This window comes from Trichechus manatus, unplaced genomic scaffold (assembly GCF_000243295.1).
Source record: "Trichechus manatus latirostris isolate Lorelei unplaced genomic scaffold, TriManLat1.0 scaffold00072, whole genome shotgun sequence".
Taxonomy (NCBI): domain Eukaryota; kingdom Metazoa; phylum Chordata; class Mammalia; order Sirenia; family Trichechidae; genus Trichechus; species Trichechus manatus.
The window spans coordinates 2,187,720-2,210,301 of NW_004444008.1; the positions used below are offsets into that span (position 1 = coordinate 2,187,720).

At 44.7% G+C, this 22,582-nt stretch overlaps 1 protein-coding gene across 1 annotated transcript in view; it reads left to right on the plus strand.

Annotated features, from left to right (window-relative positions):
* The window catches only part of SEMA5A (semaphorin 5A), a 332,779-nt gene that overhangs the window by 37,879 nt on the left and 272,318 nt on the right, over window positions 1–22,582 (plus strand). Inside the window, exon 2 of the mRNA XM_004380268.1 lies at window positions 13,790–13,889. Within this exon, the coding sequence (XP_004380325.1) occupies window positions 13,790–13,889 (100 nt within the window). The remainder of the gene's footprint in view (window positions 1–13,789; window positions 13,890–22,582) is intronic.

Below are 22,582 nucleotides of genomic sequence, written 5' to 3' on the forward strand. Positions count from 1 at the left end.
ATAGAAAATATATTATCTATAATTTGATATATAACGTATATTGTTGTTGTTAGGTGCCATCAAGTTGGTTTGAACTCGTAGAAACCCTGTGTACAACAGAACGAAATGCTGGCCCGTTCTGTGTCGTTCTCACAGTTGTTGTTATGCTTGAGCCCATTGTTGCAGCCACTGTGTCAATCCGTCTCGTTAAGGGTCGTCTTTTTCGCTGACCCTCTACTTTACCAAGCATGATGTCCTTCTCCAGTGACTGAACTCTCCTGATAACATGTCTAGAGTATGTGAGATGTAGTCTCGCCATCCTTGCTTCTAGGAGCAGTCTGGCTGTACTTCTTCTGAGACAGATTTGTTCGTTCTTCTGGTAGTCCATGGTATATTCATTATTCTTCACCAGCACCATAATTGAAAGCTATCAGTTCTTTTTCATTCTTCCTTTTTTGTTGTCCAGCTTTCGCCTGCATATGAGGCAATTGAAAATACCACGGTTTGTGTCAGGCACACCTTAGTCCTCAGAGTTACATCTCTGCTTTTGAACAGCGTAAAGAGGTCTTTTGAATCAGATTTGCCCAATGCAGTACGTGTTTTGATGTCTTGACTGCTGCTGCCATGAGTGTTGATTGTGGATCCAAGTCAAATGAAACTCTTGACAGCTTCAATATTTTCTCCATTTATCATGATGTTGTTTACTGCTCCAGTTGTGAGAACACTTGTTTTCTGTATGTTGAGGTGTAATCCATAGTGAAAGCTGTAGGCTTTAATCTTCACCAGTAAGTGCCTCAAGTCCTCTTCACTTTCAGCAAGCAAGATTGTGTCATCTGCATAATGCAGGTTGTTAATGAGTCTTCCTCCAATCCTGATGTCCCGTTCTTCTTGATATAGTCCAGCTTCTTGGATTATTTGCTCAGCATACATATTGAATAAGTATGATGAAAGGATACAGCCATGACAAACACCTTTCTTGATTTTAAACCACGCAGTATCCCCTTGTTCTGTACAATTGCTTCTTGGTCTGTGTGTAGGTTCTGCATGAGCACAATTAAGAGTTCCCATTCTTCACAATGTTATCCATAATTTGTTATGATCCACACAGTCGATGCCTTTGCATGGTAATAAAACACATGGGAACATCTTTCTGGCGTTCTCTGCTTTCATCTAAGATCTGTCTGACATCAGCAGTGATATCCCTTGTTCCATGTCCTCTTCCGAATCCAGCTTGAATTTCTGACAGTTCCCTGTTGATGTACTGCTTCAGGCATTTTATATATAATGTATACAGTAAATCATTCATTTATATATATATATATATATAGTTGACATTAATTGCCTTTGAGTAGATATCCTACTCATGGAGACCCCATGTGTGCAGAGTAGAACTGCCCCATGGGATTTTCAAGGCTGTGACCTTTCAGAAGCAGATCACCAGGCCTGTCTCCTGAGGTACCTCTGTGTGGGTTTGAACCGCTAACCTATTGGCTAGTGGTCGAGTGTTTAACTGTTTGTGCCGCCCAGGGACTCCCCACACACAATCTCTCTCTCTCTCTCTCACACACACTATATAGACACTATCCAGTGGACAAGAGGGATGGAGAATGATTAGCTAGGGTCATTAAGGAGGATACAGGTAGAGTCTGGGATTGTATTGTGCCTTTTAATGTTCAGCATTGTATTCAACACACAGTCATTCAAAGCCTATTGCTGTGCATATTAGAATGGAAATATTAATAAACTTGGGTCCCACTCTAAAGTTGCTCCCAGCCTAAAAAGTTTGTTAACGTTTGAATACACACGAAGCAGGAGGGAAGCTGATTCAGAGGGCTAGAAATGTGGTAGCAAAGCAGGAGGTGAGAATGAGTTCCTTTCAGAGTTGGTTGTGGCAAGACTAAGGGTCTGTTGGGGAAGAGCAGGAGAGGAGTGGACAGCAGGTGGATTTGAGAGGGACCTCGGGGCACTTTGCCCTCGTGCAGTGACCTTGCAGACAGAGGAAGCTGGTGTAAGCAGAGTGCAGCTTTGCTACTTGAGATTGACTTGGCCTCCAAAGGCTATTGGCGTGTTCACATGTCTGGTGACTCAAAGGGACACTGTAAACCAAGAATGTTTCTCCATCTGGATGCGCGAATTTCAGAAGAGGACTTGGGGCACAGCTGACACTGGATCTGACTTTTCTTTTTCCAGCCCTACAAAGGTATTTATCAAAAGCAGATTGCATTTGGGCTTTCTTCCTTCATTGAATATCAGTGTTAATTACTCAGTAGAATAACAAGCAACACAATGGAATGTCTGCTAATGTTTGTCCACCTGTTGGTAGCTTGTTGGTTCCTATGGAAGAGTCCAAAGGCAAAATTCCTAAATCAAGAAACTTCTTATGCCATTTTGGAATAAAAATAAATTAAAGTCTGTAAGATATGTGAAGAGAGATCAGAATGAAAAGCACTAATTATATTATGAACGACATTTGCCTGGTTTCTGGCCATATGCATGTCACAACTCAGTGAAAACAGGTTGTCAAATGTGACCCTACGGAAGACTTGGTTTTTTGGTAAAGGGGTAGACTGGCCCTTGAGAGATCCAGATGTTATTCAGGGGAATTGTCTTAGATGAGCAGGTTAGAGAAGCCCCTGATTAAGTGAGAGAGCCATTTCTATTTGTTTTGACTCATTCAAGCTAATGTGTCTGTGTTTAATGGATTTTACTATTTCATTTACTGTGATCATTGTCACAAAGGAGATGTGTTCTGAGTTGCTGGTCCCCAGGTCCAGCCTCAGGTTCAGGGATTCACTAGGAGGACTTATAAAACTTAGACAATCTGTTTTACTTATGGTTAAGATTTATTACAGTCAAAAGATGCAGAGTAAAATCAGCAAAGGAGAAAAGGTACATGGAGTGGAGTCCAGGAGAGGCCAGGTGCAAACTTCCAGTTGTCCCTTGCCAGTGGAGTTGTAGGGACAATGCTTATTTCCTCCAGCAATGATGTGTGACAACACCTATGGAGTATTGCAAACCAAGGAAGCTCACCTGAGCCTTGGTGTCCAGTGTTTTAATTGAGTTCAGTCACATAAGCATGGGGCACTCACATGGTTGACTGTAGCTGCTCATTCGCCAGCTCCTCCAGAGGATAAACTGAAACAGTATGGCCCAAGGTCCCTACCATAAACCAATTGTCAATCTGGCCCAAGCTTCCCAGGTTAACAAAGAAAGTCTTATCGGACCAGATACTCCAAGGGCTTTGAGATTACCTGCCAGGAGCTAGACAAGGGCTGACTTTTCCTGTGTGCAGGGTTTGAGCACGCATGCCTGCAGAGTTAACCCTTTACTGTACAACCTCTCACTTGATTAATAGGTTTCTGCTAAAGAGGGTTGATTAACTTTTCAGTTAGTTTTAGATAGTTGTTCATGGCTTTCCTAGATTTGGCTGGTCTCTGAGACTCTGGGCTGGTAGACTATGATTTATATGAAATTATATGTAGTCATAAAATTGATGTCAGGTGTGCTGCCTGGTGTTTAGGATGTTGTTGAAGATATAATCGGAACTTCCTCTTGGTAAAATCATGATACAGTTGAAAATCACCTTGAACCATGTGGTCCTGGGGAGAATGGAGAGGAAGTGGTGGAAGGCAGGAGATTCAAACCCATTGACTAACTCCGAGGGCCATTATCTCTTACTTTCAGTAACATGTTTGGTGGGTGGGGGACCGTTGTGTGAGGGTCAGTCTCTGACGCAGTTGCGGTGGACCCCATGGCAGTTGCTTCTGAGAAGACTCAGAGCTAGTTCGCTTTTCAGTAATAGATGTAAAGGAACATAACCTCTATGTTACAGAAGAAGCTTTGTTCTTAATAACTTAGGTACGTGCTGGCCAGTAGGGTAGCCACTGGCCATGTTTGGCAGTTGAGCACTAGGGATGTGGGTAGTCCAAACTGAGATGTGCTGTCAGCATGAAATACTCGAGGATTTCAGACTTAGAATTCACACACCCAGTGAAAATAGCTCATGGATAATTTTTTTTATTTTTATAGCCCTTTGAAATGGCGGTATTTTGGACATACTGGCTTAAATAAGAGGGTGAGCAAAATCAAGGGAAACCCTCAGTGAGATGGATTGACACAGTAGCCACAACAATGGACCAAAACATACCAACGATCATGTAGATGGTGCAGGACCAGAAAATGTTTCATTCTATTGTACAAAAGGTCACCATGAGTCGGAGTCAGTTTGACGGTGACTAAGAACAAAAATAATAACATCGTTTAAAATTATTTTTGCATGTTTCTTAACATTTTATAATATGGCTACTGGAAAGTTAGAGATTCCAAGTGGAGCTCTCATTGTATTTCCTTAGAACGTTGCTGCCTTAGAGAATTTACCATCTTTATGCTCTTCCTTGGGACCAGTTAGTATTACTTCTCTTCACCTTGGCTCTCTTGCATGTATATCTCATCTTCTTGGCTAAATCATAAATGCCTTGATGGTGGAGCTTTGTCTTATATGATGTTGTATCCCAACCAGCACCTACGGTGGGTTCTTCCATGTAGCAGGCACTCAGTAAGTATTAGTTGACTACGTAGGTGAATCATTGTGCTCCCACAATATTCTTGGTGTTCTTGTCAGTTGCTGTCCAGTTGACTTCAACTCACAGTGGCCTTATGTATAACGAACAAAACGCTGCTGGGTCCTACACCATCTTCACGATCATTGGTATGTTTGAGTCCATTGTTTTGGCTGCCCCTAATGCATAACCCTAAAACTTCTGGAAAAACTTGTGTCTGTCTTAAAAGACTTGTTCTTGCTCTGAAGTATAGACCCATTGCTATTGAGTCAATTCTGACTTATAGTGACCCCATAGGACAGAGTAGAACTTCCCCAGAGAGTTTCCAAGCACCTGGTGGATTCGAACTGCTGACCTTTTGGTTAGCAGCTGAGCTCTTAACCACTGCGCCACCAGGGCTTTGATAGAAGCTATACTTCTGCAAAATGGCTGTCTTGGGACTTACCTGACCTGTCTTCAAGAAATGCGACTGCCATGCGTGACCCTCGCTTGTCCCCTGAGTACTGACAACTTTCTCCTCGTGAATCCTGAGGTCTACAGATGTGACCGCTTAAATAAGAATGTATGATTTGCCAATAGAGTTAAGAGACAGAACAGAAACTGAGCGTGAGTTGTGAGGGAGAATGGGTGAGAAAAATTCGCTAGCTCAAATAAATGATCGATATTATGAAACCAGAGGTCAGAATCTTAAAAGTTACAAAAAGGAAGGCCACCGCCGCCCTCCGGGAAGGTTTCGAGCCTGGTTTATGGACAACTTCCCATCAGGGTCTCATTTACACCAGATGTGTCTGAGATCAACCTTGATTTGCTCAGAAGGGCTTCGGCAGAATAACTGGAACCCACCTTCACACTGGCCGTGAGGTCCCAGGAGGTAGCACATCTTTGTGGCAGGGCCAGAACATCACGCAGCAGAGGAAAACTCGAAGTCGGAGTGGAAATCCTGAACTGAAGCCCTGGATGCAGATATGCAGGACATTTCAGTTGCACGGGGGATGGCAGATGATTCCAGTGACATTTTGTTCCCTAAAATTTCTCTTAGTAGACGTACCCAAGACAAACATCCAGCACATTTATTTAGTTATTGCATGCTATCCTGCAGTTATCTGACTTTGAGAAACGATATGCCCAGAAGTTGTACAAGAATCTCACCTACCTGAAGCCGTGGACTCGTCTGCACTGGGCCGCCTTTATTCACCAGCCATGCTCATGAAAAGAGATCCAACGGAATACATAAATTATTGAACAGTATCATTAATATCACATGCTAGCAAAATGTTGCTGAAGGTAATTCAAAACCAACTGCAACCGTTCGTTGAGAGGAAACTGCCAGAATTTCAAGCCGGATTCAGAAGAGGACGTGGAATGAGGGACATCATTCCTCATGTCAGGTGGATCTTGGTTGAAGGCAGAGAAGACCAGAAGGATGTTTACTTGTGTTTTATTGAGGTAATTGAACACTGTTATTCAAGAAGGCATTCGGTTGCGTGGATCATAACAATTTATGCGTACTATTATGAAGATTGGGAATTCTAGAACACTTAATTGTGCTCCTGTGAAACGAGTACCTAGACCAAGCGGCAGCCATTTGAACAGACCAAGGGGCTACTGCATGGTTTAAAATCAGGAAAGATGTGTGGCAGGGTTCTATCCTTTCACCATACTTATTCAGTCTGTATTCTGAGCAAATAATCTGAAAAGCTGAACTATATGAAGAAGAACTGGAATCAGCATTGGAGGAAGACTCCTTAACAACATGCGATAGCAGATCACACAACCTTACTGACCGAAAGAGAAGATGACTTGAAGCACTTACTGATAAATGTAGAAGACTGTGGCCTTCAGTGTGGATTACACCTGAGTGTGAAGAAAACAAAAATCCTCACAACTGTGCTGATAAACGACCTCATGGCAAACAGAGAAAATATTGAAGCTGTCAAGGATTTCATTCTTGGATCAACAGTCAACACCCACAGAAGCAGCAGTCAAACGGCGTGTTACACTGGGCAAATCTGCTGCAAAAGACCTCTTTAAAGTATTAAAAAGCAAAAATGTCACTTTGATGGCTAAGGTGCATCTGACTTAAACCATGGTATTTTCGATCACCTCATATGCATGTGAAAGCTGGACAATGAAAAAGGAAGACAGAAAGCAGAATTGATGTGTTGGGGGATAATATTGACTGTACCAGGACTGCCAAAAGAACAAACAAAGCGGTTTTAGAAGAAATAAAACCAGAATTCTTCTTAGAAGCAAGGATGGCAAATCTTTGACTCACTTACTCTGGACACGTCATCAGGGAAGACCAATTGCTAGAAAAGGACAGAATGGTCGGTAAAGTAGAGGATCACTGAGGTTGAGGGAAACCTCCAGTGAGATGGATTAACAAAGTAGCCACAGCAGTGGACTGAAACAGGAGTGATCGTGAAGACGGGGTAGGATCAGGCCAAGTGTCCTTCTGTTCTACATAGGTTGCGTGACTCAGAGCTGACTTCAGGCAACTAACAGCAAAGCCCACCCCGGTGCAGGCTGTCTGCTTCTGCGGTCCTTGGCATGGTGTATGCATTCTGTCCTATAATTTAACAGATTTGGGGCATTTATTCAATGTGTGTTTACATTACCGATCTTTATTAGACCATGGACTCAGGGCTGTAAAGTATAGCTGCAAACGAGACTTGTGGTTTTCAAATTGTGTTTGAATCAAGAAACCCCAGATCAGAACACAGCAGGTAAAATGAATGATCACGGCTTTTGAGTTTCTCAGAAACTGCACGCAGGCTGTCGTCCAGGATGATGGTGTGAACTTTGGGGGAACCCGATTTCAGAGTACAGCTATTTTGCAAAACTTGCAGTTTGTGGGGCTTTTCCTACAATGAACATGCGAAAAATGAGTTAAGCGTACTGTGTGTCAATGCAACAAAAATATATGAAAATACTGGATAGAACACCTGACCCATTTTAGGCAGATCATGTGATTTAGAAATAAAAACTCTATTGAGGAACACTCTGCATTTTTAAAATACTGTGTGTTATATGTCGTGTTTGCAAAAATATACATGAAAGATACTTTATGCTTTCCTGTTGTGTTGGGTCCATTTTGCTTTCACTGTTATAAGAATGTTTTAATTTCTCTAAATGGTTATTCTAGAATTTTTGTTTGATTTTAAAGAAAAAAAATAGATAATGGAGACGTTTTCATCATTACCTATAGTGTTTTTTGGTCAGACTGATTTATTCTTTCTACTCTAGTCTTTAGTGTTTTCGTTGTTGTTGTTAGGTGCCATCAGGTTGATTCCCACTCATAGCCACCCCATGTACAACAGCACCAAACACCGCCCGGTCCTGCGCCATCCTCACAATTGTTGTTATGCTTGAGCTTATTGTTGCAGCCACTGTGCCAATCCATTTCACTGAGGGTCTTCCTCTTTTCTGCCGACTCTCTACTTTACCAAGCATGATGTCCTTCTCCAGGGACTGGTCCCTCCTGATAACATGTTCAAAGTATGTGAAACCAAGTCTCACCACCCTCACTTCTAAGGAGCATTCTGGCTGTACTTCTTTCAAGACAGATTTGTTCGTTCTTCTGGCAGTCCATGGTATATCCAATATTCTTCTTTAACACCATACTTCAAAGGCAGCAATTCTTCTTCCGTCTTCCTTATTCATTGTCCAGCTTTCGCATGCATAGGAGGCGAGTGTAAACACCATGGCTTGAGTCAGGTGCACCTTAGTCCTCAAGATGACATCTTTGTTTTTTAACACTTTAAAGAGGTCCTTTGCAGCAGATTTTACCAATGCAATGCGTCCGTTGATGTTTGAGTGCTGCTTCCGTGGGTGTTGATTGTGGATCCAAGTAAAATGAAACCCTTGACAACTTCAATCTTTTCTCTGTTTATCATAATGTTGCTTATCGGTCCAGTTGTAAGGATTTTTGTTTTCTTTATGTTGAGGTGTAATCCATACTGAAGGCTGTGGTCTTTGATCTTCATCAGTAAGTGCTTCAAGCCCTCTTCACTTTCAGCAAGCAAGGTTGTGTCATCTGTATATCGCAAGTTGTTAATGAGTCTTCCTCCAGTCCTGGTGCTACATTCTTCTTCATGTAGGTCAGCTTCTCAAATTATTTGCTCAGCATACAGACTGAAAAAATATGGTGAAATGATACAGCCCTGACACACACCTTTCCTGACTTTAAACCATGCAGCATCCCCTTGTTCTGTTTGAACAACTGTCTCTTGATCTATGTACAGGTTCCTCATGAGCACAATTAAGTGTTCTGGGATTCCCATTCTTCATAACGTTATCCATAATTTGTTATGATCCACACAGTTGAATGCCTTTGCAAAGTCAATAAAACACAGGTAAACATCTTTCTGGTATTCTCTGCTTTCAGCCAGGATCCATCTGACATCAGCAATGATATCCCCAGTTCCACGTCCTTTTCTGAATCCGGCTTGAATTTCTGGCCATTCCTTGTCAATGTACTGCTACAACTGCTTTTGAATCTTCAGCAAAATTTTATTTGTGTGTGATATTAATGATATTATTTGATGATTTCTTCAATCTGTTGAACTACCTTTCTTTGGAATGAGCATAAATATGGCCCTCTTCTAGTCAGTTGGCCGTGCAGCTGTCTTCCAAATTTCTTGGCATAGACAAGTGAGCACCTCCAGGGCTGCCTATGTTTGTGGAAATATCTCAATTGGTATTCCGTCAATTCCTGGAGCCTGTTTTTTTCGCCACTGCCTTCAGTGCAGATTTGACTTTGTCATTCATGACCATTTATTTATTCATTCATGTTTACACATATTTATATATGTTTATAATGAGCCCAAAGCGCTGGTGGCACAGTGGTTAAGAGCTACAGCTGTTAACCAAAAGGTCAGCGGTTCAAATCCACCACCGCTCCTTGAAAACCCTATGGGGCAGCTCTCCTCTGTCCTATGGGGTCGTTATAGTTGGAATCAACTTGATGGCAACGAGTTTGGTTAGTGTTTTTTTTTTATATGGAGGCCTGCTGGGGCAGTGTATAAGTGCTCAGTTGCTAACTGTAAGGTTGGCAGTTCGAACTCACCAGCTGCTATGGGGGTGAAAGCTGTGGCAGTCTGCTTCTGTAAAGATTACAGCCATGGAAACCCTGTTGGGCAGTTCTACTCTGTCCTTCAGGGTTGCTGTGAGTCAGAATTGGCTTGATGACGACAGGTTATATGGCTATCTGAATGAGTATATTTGCACCTATATCTGTTTTTGTTTTTGTTATTAGGTGCTGTCTAGTCAGTTCCGACTCATAGCAACCCTACATACAACAGAACGGAACACTGCCCTGTCTTGCATCATCTGCATGATTGTTGTTATGCTTGAGCCCACTGTTGCAGCCACTGTGTCAGTCCATCTCTTCGAGAGTCTTCCTCTTTTTCCCTGAGCATCTACTTTATCAAGCATGGTGTCCTTCTCCAGGGACTGGTCCCTCCTGATAACATGTCCAAAGGATGTGAGATGAAGTCTCACCATCCTTGCCTCTAAGGAGTATTCTGGCTGTACTTCTTCCAAGAGAGATTTGTTTGTTCTTCTGGCAGTCCATGGTATATTCAATATTCTTCACCAACACCATAATTCAAAGGCATTAATTCTTCTTTGGTCTTCCTTACTCATTGTCCTGCTTTCACATGCATATGAGGCGATTGAAAACACCATGGCTTGGGTCAGGCTCACCTTCGTCCTTAATACCTGTATCTAGGTATAGATACTTTGGTCCTTTAAAATAGTAGAATTTACAAAATTTTATGCTCTCAGATGAGTCTGCATAGGCCATCCCAAGGTATTCCTAGTTGTATCTTCCACTAAGAGAGATTTTGACAAGTTAACTGTATACAGCGGAATACACACACACACACAGTCAAACATGCATACACACGTGTGTGTGTGTGTGTGTGTGTATGCCGGTAGCCCCTGACTTATGACATATTTGAATTAGGATAAACCGCACTTATGACCATCTGTTTCTTTTTTTTTTTTGTACATCTTATCGTCAGTCATAGGCAGCACATACAGTGTTGCAGCACGTAATTTACTGATGTTATCGTTCTCAGATGTTCACTGGAAATTACATGTAATGTTTCCAACCCTCAAAATCAGATTTATAAAGATACTGATAATTAAAGACAATAATAATAAAAACTAACAATAAAAAGAGGTATTTGACTTAATGTCAGAACCAACTTACGAGGGAGTTGTCGGAAGGGAAACCTGTCATACGCTGGGGACTACCTGCATGTGTGTGTATATGTATGCCTATCCCCCGTTGCCTTCCACTCATAGCGACCCTATAGGACAGACTAGAACTGCCCCGCAGTGTTTCCAGGGAGCGGCTGGTGGATTCGAACTTCTAACCTTTTGGTTAACAGCCGAGCTCTTAACCACTACGTCACCAGGGCCCCATATATGTGTATCCATATCCATATATATATGTTTATGTATGTGTATAACTATAGTTGCTGTTAGTTGCTGTCAAGTCAGTTCTAACTCATTGTTATAAAGCCTTGTGTGTGCAGAGTAGAACTGCTGCGTAAGGTTTCAAGGCTGTGACCTTTGGGACGTGGATCACCAGCCCTTACTGCTGAGGTGTCCCTGAGTGAGTTTGAACCACCAAACCTTTTGGTTCATAGTCCAGCCTTACCCGTTTGCACCCCCAGGGACTCATACACACTTAGGTTTTCCACAGTATCTATTGTATGTAACCTCTGATGGGGAGAAACATTGATGGGCGAAGGACTCAAGGGACTTGGGGTTTCCCCGTTCCTGTTCATCGGCTGTGACTTTTCTGCAGGGCCGCTATGAGTTGGAATTGACTCTATGGCAATGCGTTTTTTTTTTTTTTTTTTTTTTTGGACAAGTCAGGTGGCTCCTTTGCCCCTAGTTTTACCAATGCTGACATGAGGGCCAGGCCCCAGGAAAACCTGTGTCCTGTCCTGCTCAAATCTCCTTTGCGTCCACTGCGTCCCAGATAGGAGTTCTGTTTAAAGGGCTGTGGTTATGGAGATACAACCCACTGCCGCTGAGTTGATTGTGACTCATAGCGACCCTGTAGGACACAGAAGAACCGCCCCATAGGGTTTCCAAGGCTGTCAATCTTTACTGGAGCAGACTGCCACATCTTTCTCCCTCGGAGCAGCTGGTGGGTTTGAACCCCAACCCTTTGAATGCTTAACCCCTGCGCCACCAGGGCTCCTTATGGAGATATATGTATATATATCTGTAGGTAGCCCAGCTGTCCTGTGACTCATGGTGACCCAGTGTGTGGCAGAGTAGAACTGTGCTCCATAGGGTTTTGAATGGCTGAATCTTTAGAAGGAGATCACCAGGCCTGTCTTCCGAGGCACCTCTGGGTGGTGGACGTGAACCTACCACTTTTTGGTTAACAGCCAAGAGCGTTAGCTGTTTATACTCTTCAGGGACAAACACCTGGTATGTATAGATGGTGTCCCTGGGTTGTGTAAATGGTTAATGCACCCAGCTGCTAACTAAATATTTGGAGGTTTGAGTCCACCTAGAGGCACTTTGGAAGAAAGGCCTGGTGATCTACTTCCGAAAAATCAGCCACTGAAAACCCTATGGAACAGAGATCTACTCTAACACATGCGGGGTGGCCAGGGGTCAGAACTGCCTGCACAGCACCTGTTGTTTAGTTTATAGATACTGTGTTTAAAGAGCGTATCAGCGTTACTTCCTAACTGCATTATACACCCCTGGAAGCACCATTTATTAATAACTTTTTATATCTCCAGTGGCTTGTACATACTTTGTTAATAAATACCTTTTCTTGTTTTAAATTGACTTGCTTATGAAATGAAGTTCACCTAAAATACTGAAAAGAATCAAAATATCGACACATTGAGATTCTAAAAACCAAATACAGGCCTGTGTATATAGCTAAGTCCTGGTTTCCTTTAAGCAGAAACAAACTTCAGTTGATGTCATTTTCCCCCAATAACTGAGAGTAGAGAAGTGATGTATTTATTATTCAAGGATGGACTTATTCCTTGAAAGTAATGCATCTCGTTCACACTGGCAGATCCATTCCTCCAGGACATGTCTGGGGCCTGGACGGAAGCCCACGTCAGCCCTGTTTCCAGCATGAGCAGCTGCTGAAATAGACGATTCCCTCTGCTGTGTACTTTCCCTGAAACCACTAACTTTGTGTTCGATCTGTTTACTCGCTCTGATATTCCTCAGAATACTAAGCCCAAGGGAGAAAGACAGTCAGAGCATACCATTCACTGTCAAGGATCGTGGTAGCCTCTCCGTGAGCGACAGGCAACTCGGGGACAGTTGTTCGGTGCCAGGAGTGAGCGAAGGAAAGTTACGAAGACAGGGCGGCACCTCTTGCCCATTTCTAACAGCCTGACTCAGCATGGAGGCTTGTAACAGGACTTCAGGGCACCTGTGAAAACCTCCCACTGAAGAGTTCCTATTCCTGTGTCCCTTAGGGAAAGACATGCACATTCAGCTGGGAGGTAACCTGCGTTTCCCATCTTGAAAGGACTGTGCGTCTTTAGCGCGTGTAATCACAGGGTCAGAATGAGATACGGAGGGCGGGAGGTGGACCGTCCGCTCTGAAAGCGGGCATGTGGTGGTCGTGTCCTCTGTCCTTGCTCCTCCGCAGGGCTCTTGTGAGTCTCCAAAGTCTCCAGCCTTTTGCATGGAGCCCCGGTGGTGCAACGGTTAAGTGCTCAGGTGTTAACCAAATTGTTGGTGGTTTGAACCCACCCAGCCACTTGGCTGGTGATAGACCTGTTCGCATAAAAATTACGGCCTAGGAAACCCTATGGGGTAGTTGTACTCTGTCACTTTGGGTCCCCAGGAGTTGGAATTCACTTCACCGCCCCCAGCCTCAGCAACAGCAGCCCTTGGCGGCCCGGTTGCATAGGGAGTGGGTCTGCAGGCGGTCTGGCTCTCTGATGAATCCTGTGAACGCTCAGTGGTTTCTGCCCAGCCAGAGCCAAAAGGAAGGCGGACATTGGCCTGGAGATCAGCAGGGAGCTCTGACGCCGGGCTGGCTCCTTGGTGGGCGGCACCCTCTCTACTGTGCAGGGCTCACTGTGGATGACATGACATCCCAGTGGAACCCTCAGTCACCCCTAAACAATGGCACGGGGCAAGGCTTCGAATCCCTCCTGCAATGTTTGCTACTGATGTGGTCCCCAAAGGGGAGAAAAATCATGCATTTTTATCTTTATTTTATTTCTTTTCCTGTTTAGAAATTGCCCCCTGGTTACGGGAGTTCAGAGCGAAGGATGCTGTGGATTTCTCGCAGTTAACATTTGACCCAGGACAGAAAGAGCTTGTTGTAGGAGCAAGGTGAGAGACTTCTATTTTGCCATTGCAGATATTTTCGACTTCGTTTCACATCTCTGCAGTTAAACAAGAGCTCTCCGTGTGGCCTGTGAATGCTGGGTAATATGCCTTCTTCAAAGAGGGAGGTACCGCGTAACGTGTCCTAGGTCTGCTACTGCTGACAATGCTGACGGCTGCCACGTACAAGGAGCCCCTGGGCGGTGCAAACGGAGAACGTGCTCGGCCACTAACCCAAAGGTTGGAGGTCCGAGTCCACCCAGAGGCACCTTAGAACCTACCCTATTGCTGTCATCTGCTTCTGAAAAGTCGGCCATTGAAAACCCAACAAATGGAGCACAGTTCTTCTCTGACACACTGGGGGCCGCCAGGAGTTGGAGTTGACCAGATGGCACCCCGTTTTGTTTGTTTGTTTGGGTTTGCTACTTTAGAAGGCATTTAGTGGGCCCTCACCACCTGCCAGGACCAGTTCTGACATGAGTTATCCAGCCCGAGAGGTAGGGACTGTCAACCCCACTGCTGCATATATGAGGGAACTGAGGCCCACAGCGTGACGTATGCTGCTCGGGACATTTACCTATTAAGAGATGGGCCCAAGTTTCAAGTCCAGGCAGTCTGACTCCAGAACCCAAGTTCTTAACTTCTCACTAGATTCTTGAATAGAATTCTAGCAGTCAGGAGACCCTGGCTTGTATTAGCCTATTGTTACCTGTCTTAGTTTCCTCGGGTGGCCATCACAAAACATCACAAGGGGGTGGCTGTGTAGAACAGAAATTTATTTTTTCACAGTTCTGGAGGCTAAAAGTCCAAGTCAAGGTCTTAGTCATGTCACTTCCTTCTGCGGCCTCTCTCCCAGTGTCTAGTGTCTGCTGGTGGTCGATCCTGAGTGTTCCTTTGCTTGTAGATGGTTCCTCATGTGGCATCTGTCTTCCCCTGTGTGTGTCTGTGTGTCTGTTCTGTTCTTCTTACAGGACACCACTCAGAAGGGACTAGGTTTAGGACACACCCTACTCTGGTATGGCCTCATTGACATGAGAAAACGGGGTCCCATTCACAGGTGCAGTGGTTAGAACTGCAGCATAATTTTGTGGTCACAGTTGAATCCACAGCATTATGTGTCTTTGTGACTTTGATCAGGCCATTTGCCAACAAGTTGAGAATTCAAGGGTGTTATCATTTCCAGCGCTGTCTCTCAAGGATGTGTATCTCCTGAATCCAACTCAACACCTGGCATTTCTGCTAGAAGATGTGGCCCCTAGACCCCAATCACAACAGATTTGAGTTTTCCTCCATATTCGCTATTACTTAGAAAAGGCACGTAAACCCTTCGTTCAAGTCGCCTACCCTGTCAGCGTGTCTTGCGGATAAGATATAGATAGATATTCTTGTGTATCCCTATACACACCTGTGCAGCTATATGGAGCCCTAGTGGCAAAGTGGTTAAGAGCTCAGCTGCTAACCAAAGGCCTCTTTTGGTGCCTGTGAACAGATGGTGAGTGTGGTAGACAAGCAGTACTGGATGTCTCCTCTTTTCCTCAGCCCACTGGGAATACCTGTGGGGCTGCCAAGGCTGGTTCCCACCAGTTCCATCGCTCGCAGCCTGGGCTGTGTGCCTGCTGCAGGGGTTCTTAGGTTGTTCTCCTGCCCCCAGGGCTTCTCCTCTGTGTACTGTGCATGGCTGTCTTAGGCTGGGTTCTCTAGAGAAGCAAAACCAGTAAAGCATATAAATATATATACGTAGAGAGAGATTTATATCAAGGAAACAGATCAAAGGATTGTAGAGGCTAGAACGTCCCAAGTCTGTGCATCAGTCCCAATTCACACAGCCGCAGAAGCTGGCGAGCCCAAGATTGGCAGGTCAGAGAGCAGGGCTCCGCTCACAGGCTGTGAAGATTGATGAATTCCAAGACTGGCAGGCAAGACTGCAAGGTTTCTTCTGATTCACATAGCTGCAGGGGCTGGCGAACCCAAGATCAGCAGGTCAGAGATCAGGGCTCTGCTCACAGGCTGTGAAGATTGATGAATTCTGAGATTGGCAGGCAAGCTGACAGCTCAAGTCCCAAGAACCGGAGGTGAGACGACAGGAGGCAGCCGCAGGATCTAGAGTGAGCAAAAAGCCAGAACGTCTGCTTATATTCAGATGCAGGCCACACCCCCAAGGAAACTCCCTTTCATCTGATTGGCTACTCACAGTATATTCAGTCATGGGAGTGATCACATATAAACACTGAGAATCATGGCCCAGCCAAGGTGACACACAGTCTTAACCATCACAGTGGCCAAGTCATCTCTGTAAAACGCCCCCTTCCACAGCTCCCATGGGATATGCTCTGGCTCGTTGGGGAGGCCACCAAGCCCCTGCATGACCTGCAGCTTTGTCATTCTCATGTGGTTCAGCATGTGGAATTATTTGCATTGTCCACAAGTAGAAAATGTTTCCGTCATGCCTCTGGGATTTGGTGGCTGCCTACCCCTTCCCCATCCCAGGGTTTCTACTTGGTAAACTCCTACACATACATAAGTCCCCAGCTTAGGGGTCCTCTGTGGCCCCGAGCTGCCCCATCCCCGCCTGAGTGGTCCCACAGCACATCTAACACCTGCTTTTATTGTTGCACTATTGCCTGGTTTTGCGTTATTTATTGATAGGTGTCATCCCTTATCAGACTGTAAAACACCCATACCATGTAGAGATATACTTGCCTTTTCTCTGTTTTTCTAGAAAGTTACAGTGTCTTCCTCCTGGTGCAAGCTCAAAGGTATCTGTTGATTCCGTGTGCTTATTTCCAGGACTTGGCTTGTATACGTGTCCCTGTAAATGTGTATCATCAGGGATTTCGGTCTTTTTTTTTTAACTTGGATCAACAATCAATGTCCGCGGAAGCAGCAGCAAGAAATCAAAGGACACATTGTATTGGGCAAATCGGCTGTGGAAGACTTCTTCAAAGTGTTTAAAAAGCAAAGATGTCACTTTGTGGACTAAGGTGAGCCTCACCCAAGCTGTGTTCTTTTCAGTCACTTCGTATGCATGCAAAAGCTGGACAATGAGAAAGGAAGAATTGATTTGAATCATCAACACCATTTGAATTATGGTGTTGGCAAAGAATATTGAATGTATCGTGGACTGCCAGAAGGATGAACAAATCAGTCTTAGAAGAAATACAACCAGAATTCTCCCTAGAAGCCAAGATGGCGAGACTTCAGCTCACTTACTTTGGACCTGCCAGAAGGATGAACAAATCAGTCTTAGAAGAAATACAACCAGAATTCTCCCTAGAAGCCAAGATGGCGAGACTTCAGCTCACTTACTTTGGACCCGTCATTAGGCAAGAACAGTCGCTAGAAAAGGACATCGTGGTTGGCAAAGTAGAGGGTCAGCAACAACAAGAGAAGCCCTCCATGAGATGGACTCACACGTACCAACAGTCATGAAGATGGTGCAGGACTGGGCAGTGTTGCATCCCAGGGTACATAAGGTTGCTGTGAATTCAAGCCAACTTGATGGCCGTTAACAACAACAACATACTTGTGTGAAGACATTTAAGGGGAAAGGGGATGAAAATGGCTCATTTATTCCAGATACCTACATCTGAGCAAGGGCAGGAGGGGGTGGCAGGTTCTACACCCCATGAGAAACTCCCTCTTAGGGACACTGAGCTCTGACCCTGAGCAACAGCAAGGAGAACCCTGGACATGCTGGAGGGGTTCTGCCTCCCTCGTTCACCTCTAGGGAATATGGGGAAAGGCACCCTGGGACCTCTTCTCCAGTGTCTCTGATCACCTCTGGAGGTGATCTCTCTCACCTGGACAGACCAGCACTGTGCAGGCCGTGTGGGGGCTGGGCTTTGGCCAATGGCACACTGTTCTCCTATGGGAAGTGAGAATCCACTGAGCAGGTTGGGCATTGACAAGAGTTGTCTCATAGTCCCATCCTTGCCAGAGAGGGCATGTGGGGACTGTGTCCAAGACACACCACCCTTCCCTGAAGACCTCTATCCCCTCTCATCTCACCACAGTTCCCCGAGTCACCGAGGAGAGACGGGGCAAACTGCTGAGTCACCAAGTGTGCAGTATGACATGGTGGCCAGGAGTGTGTATAACCACCAGCTTTAGCAAATAAAACCACAGGCTGCCTGGTAAAGTTTAATTTTCAGATTGTTGATGTTAGCTGCCATTGAGTTGGCCCCCGACTCATGGTGACCCCATGCACAATGGAACAAAAAGCTGCCCGGTCCTGCACCATCCTTGTTGCTTGTGGGTTAGACCGGTTTGCTCCATCGATTTTCATTGGCTAATTTTTGGAAGTAGATCACCAGTCCTTACTTCCTAGTGCATCTTACTCTGGAAGCTCTGCTAAAACCTGTTCAGCATCACAGCAACACTCAAGCCTCCACTGACAGATGGGTGGTGGCTGTGCTGGAGGTGCATCGGCCGGGAATCAAACCTGGGTCTCCCGCATGGAAGGTGAGAATTCTACCACTGAACCACCATTGCCACCAGATTTCAGATACAAATAGATCATTTTTTAGCATAGGTATTTCCCAAACAGCTGGCAACCTTAGGAACATGGGCTTTGTTTTCCAGAACAGTGTGTGGTACCTTGCAGATAATGAATTAATGAAACAAAGAGTGGGGCACCTGTAAAATTGGTAGGATGGTTTCTACCTGTTTCAGCTATTGTGAGAATTAAATGGAATGGTCCATGGAAGGTGAGTGTCCCAGTCTCAGACGCCCCGCCAGCACACAATACTGGGGAAGCTGCGATGATGTATGTGTATGTGTTTCCGTGGATGTGTGTTTGCATATTTCGGGCAAACAGCACTGAGGGAGGATGGTGGGAATTCCACCCAGGAAACGTGGTGGAAGTAGAGGCTCAGAAAGTTTGAGAGGGAGGGAGAGCCACTTACACAGCTTTAAAAATAACACAGCCCTCAGATTCCTGTTTGGGAGGGTGGCCCCACAAAAGAAGGTTAGAGAACAGGTGTGTGTTCCAGAAATCAGTAATGGTTTAAAAATATGAGCTGCGGAAAATGACAGTGAGCCTGTCTGTCCGTTTCTCCCAGATAGCAGGAGGCACTGGAAAGCGGTTTGTTGATGGCTTCACTTTATACCTGTGACACTTTGTGTTCCTGAAATTGAATTCGGCTAAAGATCCTTCACGTTATTCAATAAGGCAGCTCAGCACACTGCGAAAGAAAAGCTCCACCTTAGATGATTTGTGGTTATGTAGCCTCAGGAGGTACCTGCTTCCGTGTTCAGCCAAATTCTGCAAGACTCTCCTGAATTCACCCTGAAGACATTACCATTCGTACCCGTTTTATCCGAGCCTCGTTAAAAATTAATAATGTTTGTGTTTCTAGTGAGGAAACTTAGACATTTTCGTCTTAGAAAACATGGGGAAGATAGTAAAGCAAAAAGAAAAACAAAACACAGCTTCAGAGATAATCTAAGTTAACGTTGGTTATTTCCTTGATTGGTTCGATATATATATATGTATATCTTAAGGACCCCTGGTGGCGCAGTGGTTAAGAGCTCGGCTGCTCACCAAAAGGTCGGCAGTTCAAATCCACCAGCCGCTCCTTGGAAACCCCATGGGGCAGTTCTACTCTGTCCTGTAGGGTCGCTATGAGTCGGAATTGATTTGACGGCAACGGGTATATAACTTATACTCTTGGGATAGCGGTATTTTGTGGCTGGTTTGTGTATATTCTTGCCGCAAAACCTACTGAAAGCATTTTCCATGATATTAAAAATCCAAAGAGAAAATTCAAAATGAAAGAATATGCAGTGGTTTATAGTCTTTTGTGGAGAATAATTCCAGGCGTAATGGTAATAATGTCCATAGTTTGATGCAAGTATGAATTGCGCTGTAGATGGAAGGGTAACAGCAGGTGTCAGAGGGGGGACTGCATTTTTGTCTTCTGAATGAGTTTGTGTAGCGTTTCAGCTCACTCTCTGGATGACAGGTGATCCCAGACTGAGTTGCTGATACGCCTGCTAGACTGGACTCAGACATTATTCCACGTGGCACCTGGATAGGGCTGGTTTAACTTCACAGCAGGTTGGGTCCCACGGAATGCGTCTTTGACCACCCATCAGGATGTTCACAGATAGCCATCTCTGTGTAAACATGCCCAGTGGTCCTGGCAAGTGTTCCTCATCAAAGCTTCTGTGTTTTGAACAAACCAGCTGGTGGACCTTGGGTTACTTTTCCTGGCTGGTTAGGTACTTTGCTCTAAATTTGGTTTCCTAATGGAAAACAGTTCTTAAAGTATATCTCAGCTTTCTAAAATGAGAATTTCCTTCAGTATTTTATTTCTTGGTCTTGCATTTGTTTTCTTCCTATAACTTGATTCCTGATTGTCTTCTCTGCTTCAGGAAGTGTCTACGTAATAGAAGCATACAAATTGGGGGCGTAGTCTTGCCCTCCAGTGTGTGACCTCCTTGTGGTAGTTGGTGAGAACTCACACCTGTGTGCTAGCGCACAGGCACCTGGGAGTCCTCCAGGCCCAGCCGTTTGCCCACGACTCAGGTGGTGGGACTGAAGCCCACAGGTCTATACTTGAGGTAGTTAGGAACAGCATTTGATGCCAACTGTAATGTCTTATGGTCCCTCAGTGGTGCAAATGGTTTCTGCTTGTCTGCTAACCAAAAAGATGGCAGTTCGAACCCACCCAGCAGTGCCTTCAGAGAAAGGCCTGGGGATTTGCTTCCATAAAGATTTGTTGTTAGGTGCCATCAAGTTGATTTTGACTCATGGTGACGCCATGGAACAGAGTAGAACTGCCCCATAGGGTTTTCTACGCCGCAGTCTTTACGGGAGCAGACTGTCAGGATCGCAAGGAGATGCTGGGTGAGTTAGAACTGCCATCCTTTCGGTCAGCAGCCAAGTGCTTAACCGTTTCATACAGCCAAGAAAACCTTGTGGAGCACAGTCGTACTCTGTGACGCATGGGGTCGCCGTGAGCTGGAATCGGCTGGACGGTAACAGTTTGCTTATTTGTTGGTTTGTTTTTGGTAATGTTTTTTGTCCTTGGAAATTTTGATTCTAATTCTATGAAAATTACATCATAAATGGGAAAACTATAAAGACACCAAAGCAGAGAGCAAAGGAGATGCTTGAGGCTCCTTGCACACCTGGCCTTCGATGAGAGCTCGTCACGGCACGCCTCTCATACAACCTCTGACTTGCCGTTACACTTGATGGACAATTTCTCAGTGTCAGAAGACTGTCGTTCTGTATCCGTGTCTGTACGTCAAACAGTGTACGTTTCTGATCTGCAAGTTTGTCACTAAAAACCCAAACTAAAGCCTGGGCGTCTCCAAGGCAGAGCTTGGTCTTCTCTACAGTCACGAGAAACCTGATGTGTTGAAGTGTTTTATTAGGTGTCCTTTTGAACTATTCTTGTCTTAGCCTCCTAAGACTGCTGTAACAGAAACACTGTAAGTGGGTGCTTTTATCAAGCAAGTTTATCTTCTCACAGTTCAGGGGTCTGGAAGTCTGAATTCAGGGCACCGGCTCTAGGGGAAGGCTCTCTCTGGTGGCTCTGGGAGAAGTCTTTTTCTCAGCTTCTCTAGCCCCAGAGTTCCTTGGTTTCTTGGTGATCCCCACGTGGCATCTCTGCTTGCTTCTCTCTGTGCCTCATCTGCTCCTTTATGTCTCAAAAGGGAGTATTTTTGGGGGAGGGACACAGTTCAATCCATACCAGTTTGTTTTGCTGGTTTTTAAAATCTGCAAAACTTAAAAAGGCAAAATGAACTTGCTTTTGGTGAGCTAGTGCTAACTTTGCTTTTGGTGTTCGAAGCGCCTGTTGTTGTAAGATATCACTGAATAAATGAACAGGCAGATTCTCGTTGATACAGTGCGAGTTTCTCCTTTCAGAATGTTTTTGCTGCTGTCTGTCAACAGGGACCTGGAGTGTAGATTTGAATAAAGTTTATTTTAAAGAATGGGCCAGTATAATTCCTTTATTTTCGGTAGCTATAGTGCCCTATTTGTACTTCCATGTTCTATCCTAAGATGAATCTGCCGGACGCAATGTGTAATTACAGACAGTTCCCCGGGTTACAACGTCTGACTTATGTACAACCTGTAGTTACGAACCAACCCCGTAAAGCCTATTATATTAAAAATTTGAGGTACATACAATGGTTTGGATGCTACTTTGCACCGAGCATCAAACCATTATTATTATGTTAAAGGTGTTTTAGTGTATCTGGAAGTGTTTCTTTAATGTTTTATGCATTCAGAGGTACAGGATATACGATATACTAAGACAAACATTTGACTAACTGGTGGTAGATACGAACCATACCTAGGTGTTCGAACTTACCTACAAATTCGACTTGAAGATAGACTTAGAAACGGAGACTGTTTGTAATCCGGAGAGTGCCTGTAAAGGGGAAATGGATTTTTTTTGAGATCAGCGATTCTATGTCCAATACCCACAGCTTGTTTCTATTCTCCAAGGGGTAAGCTGTAGTTGAGTTCCACAATTAGAGGTGACCCTCGCTGAGCGGAATGGAATCAGCAGTTGGGAGTGACCCCATCGCTGGAGGAAGGCCGGGGTGCTGATGTCTGTGTTGTGCCCATCTCAGTTGTGATTTAGGGAAAGTCTTCGTGAGAGGAGAGGGAAGGTGCTTGTCTTCCATCCCTGTCCTTTCTTTGAATCCCGTCCACCTCTTAATTTTTTTAAACCTGC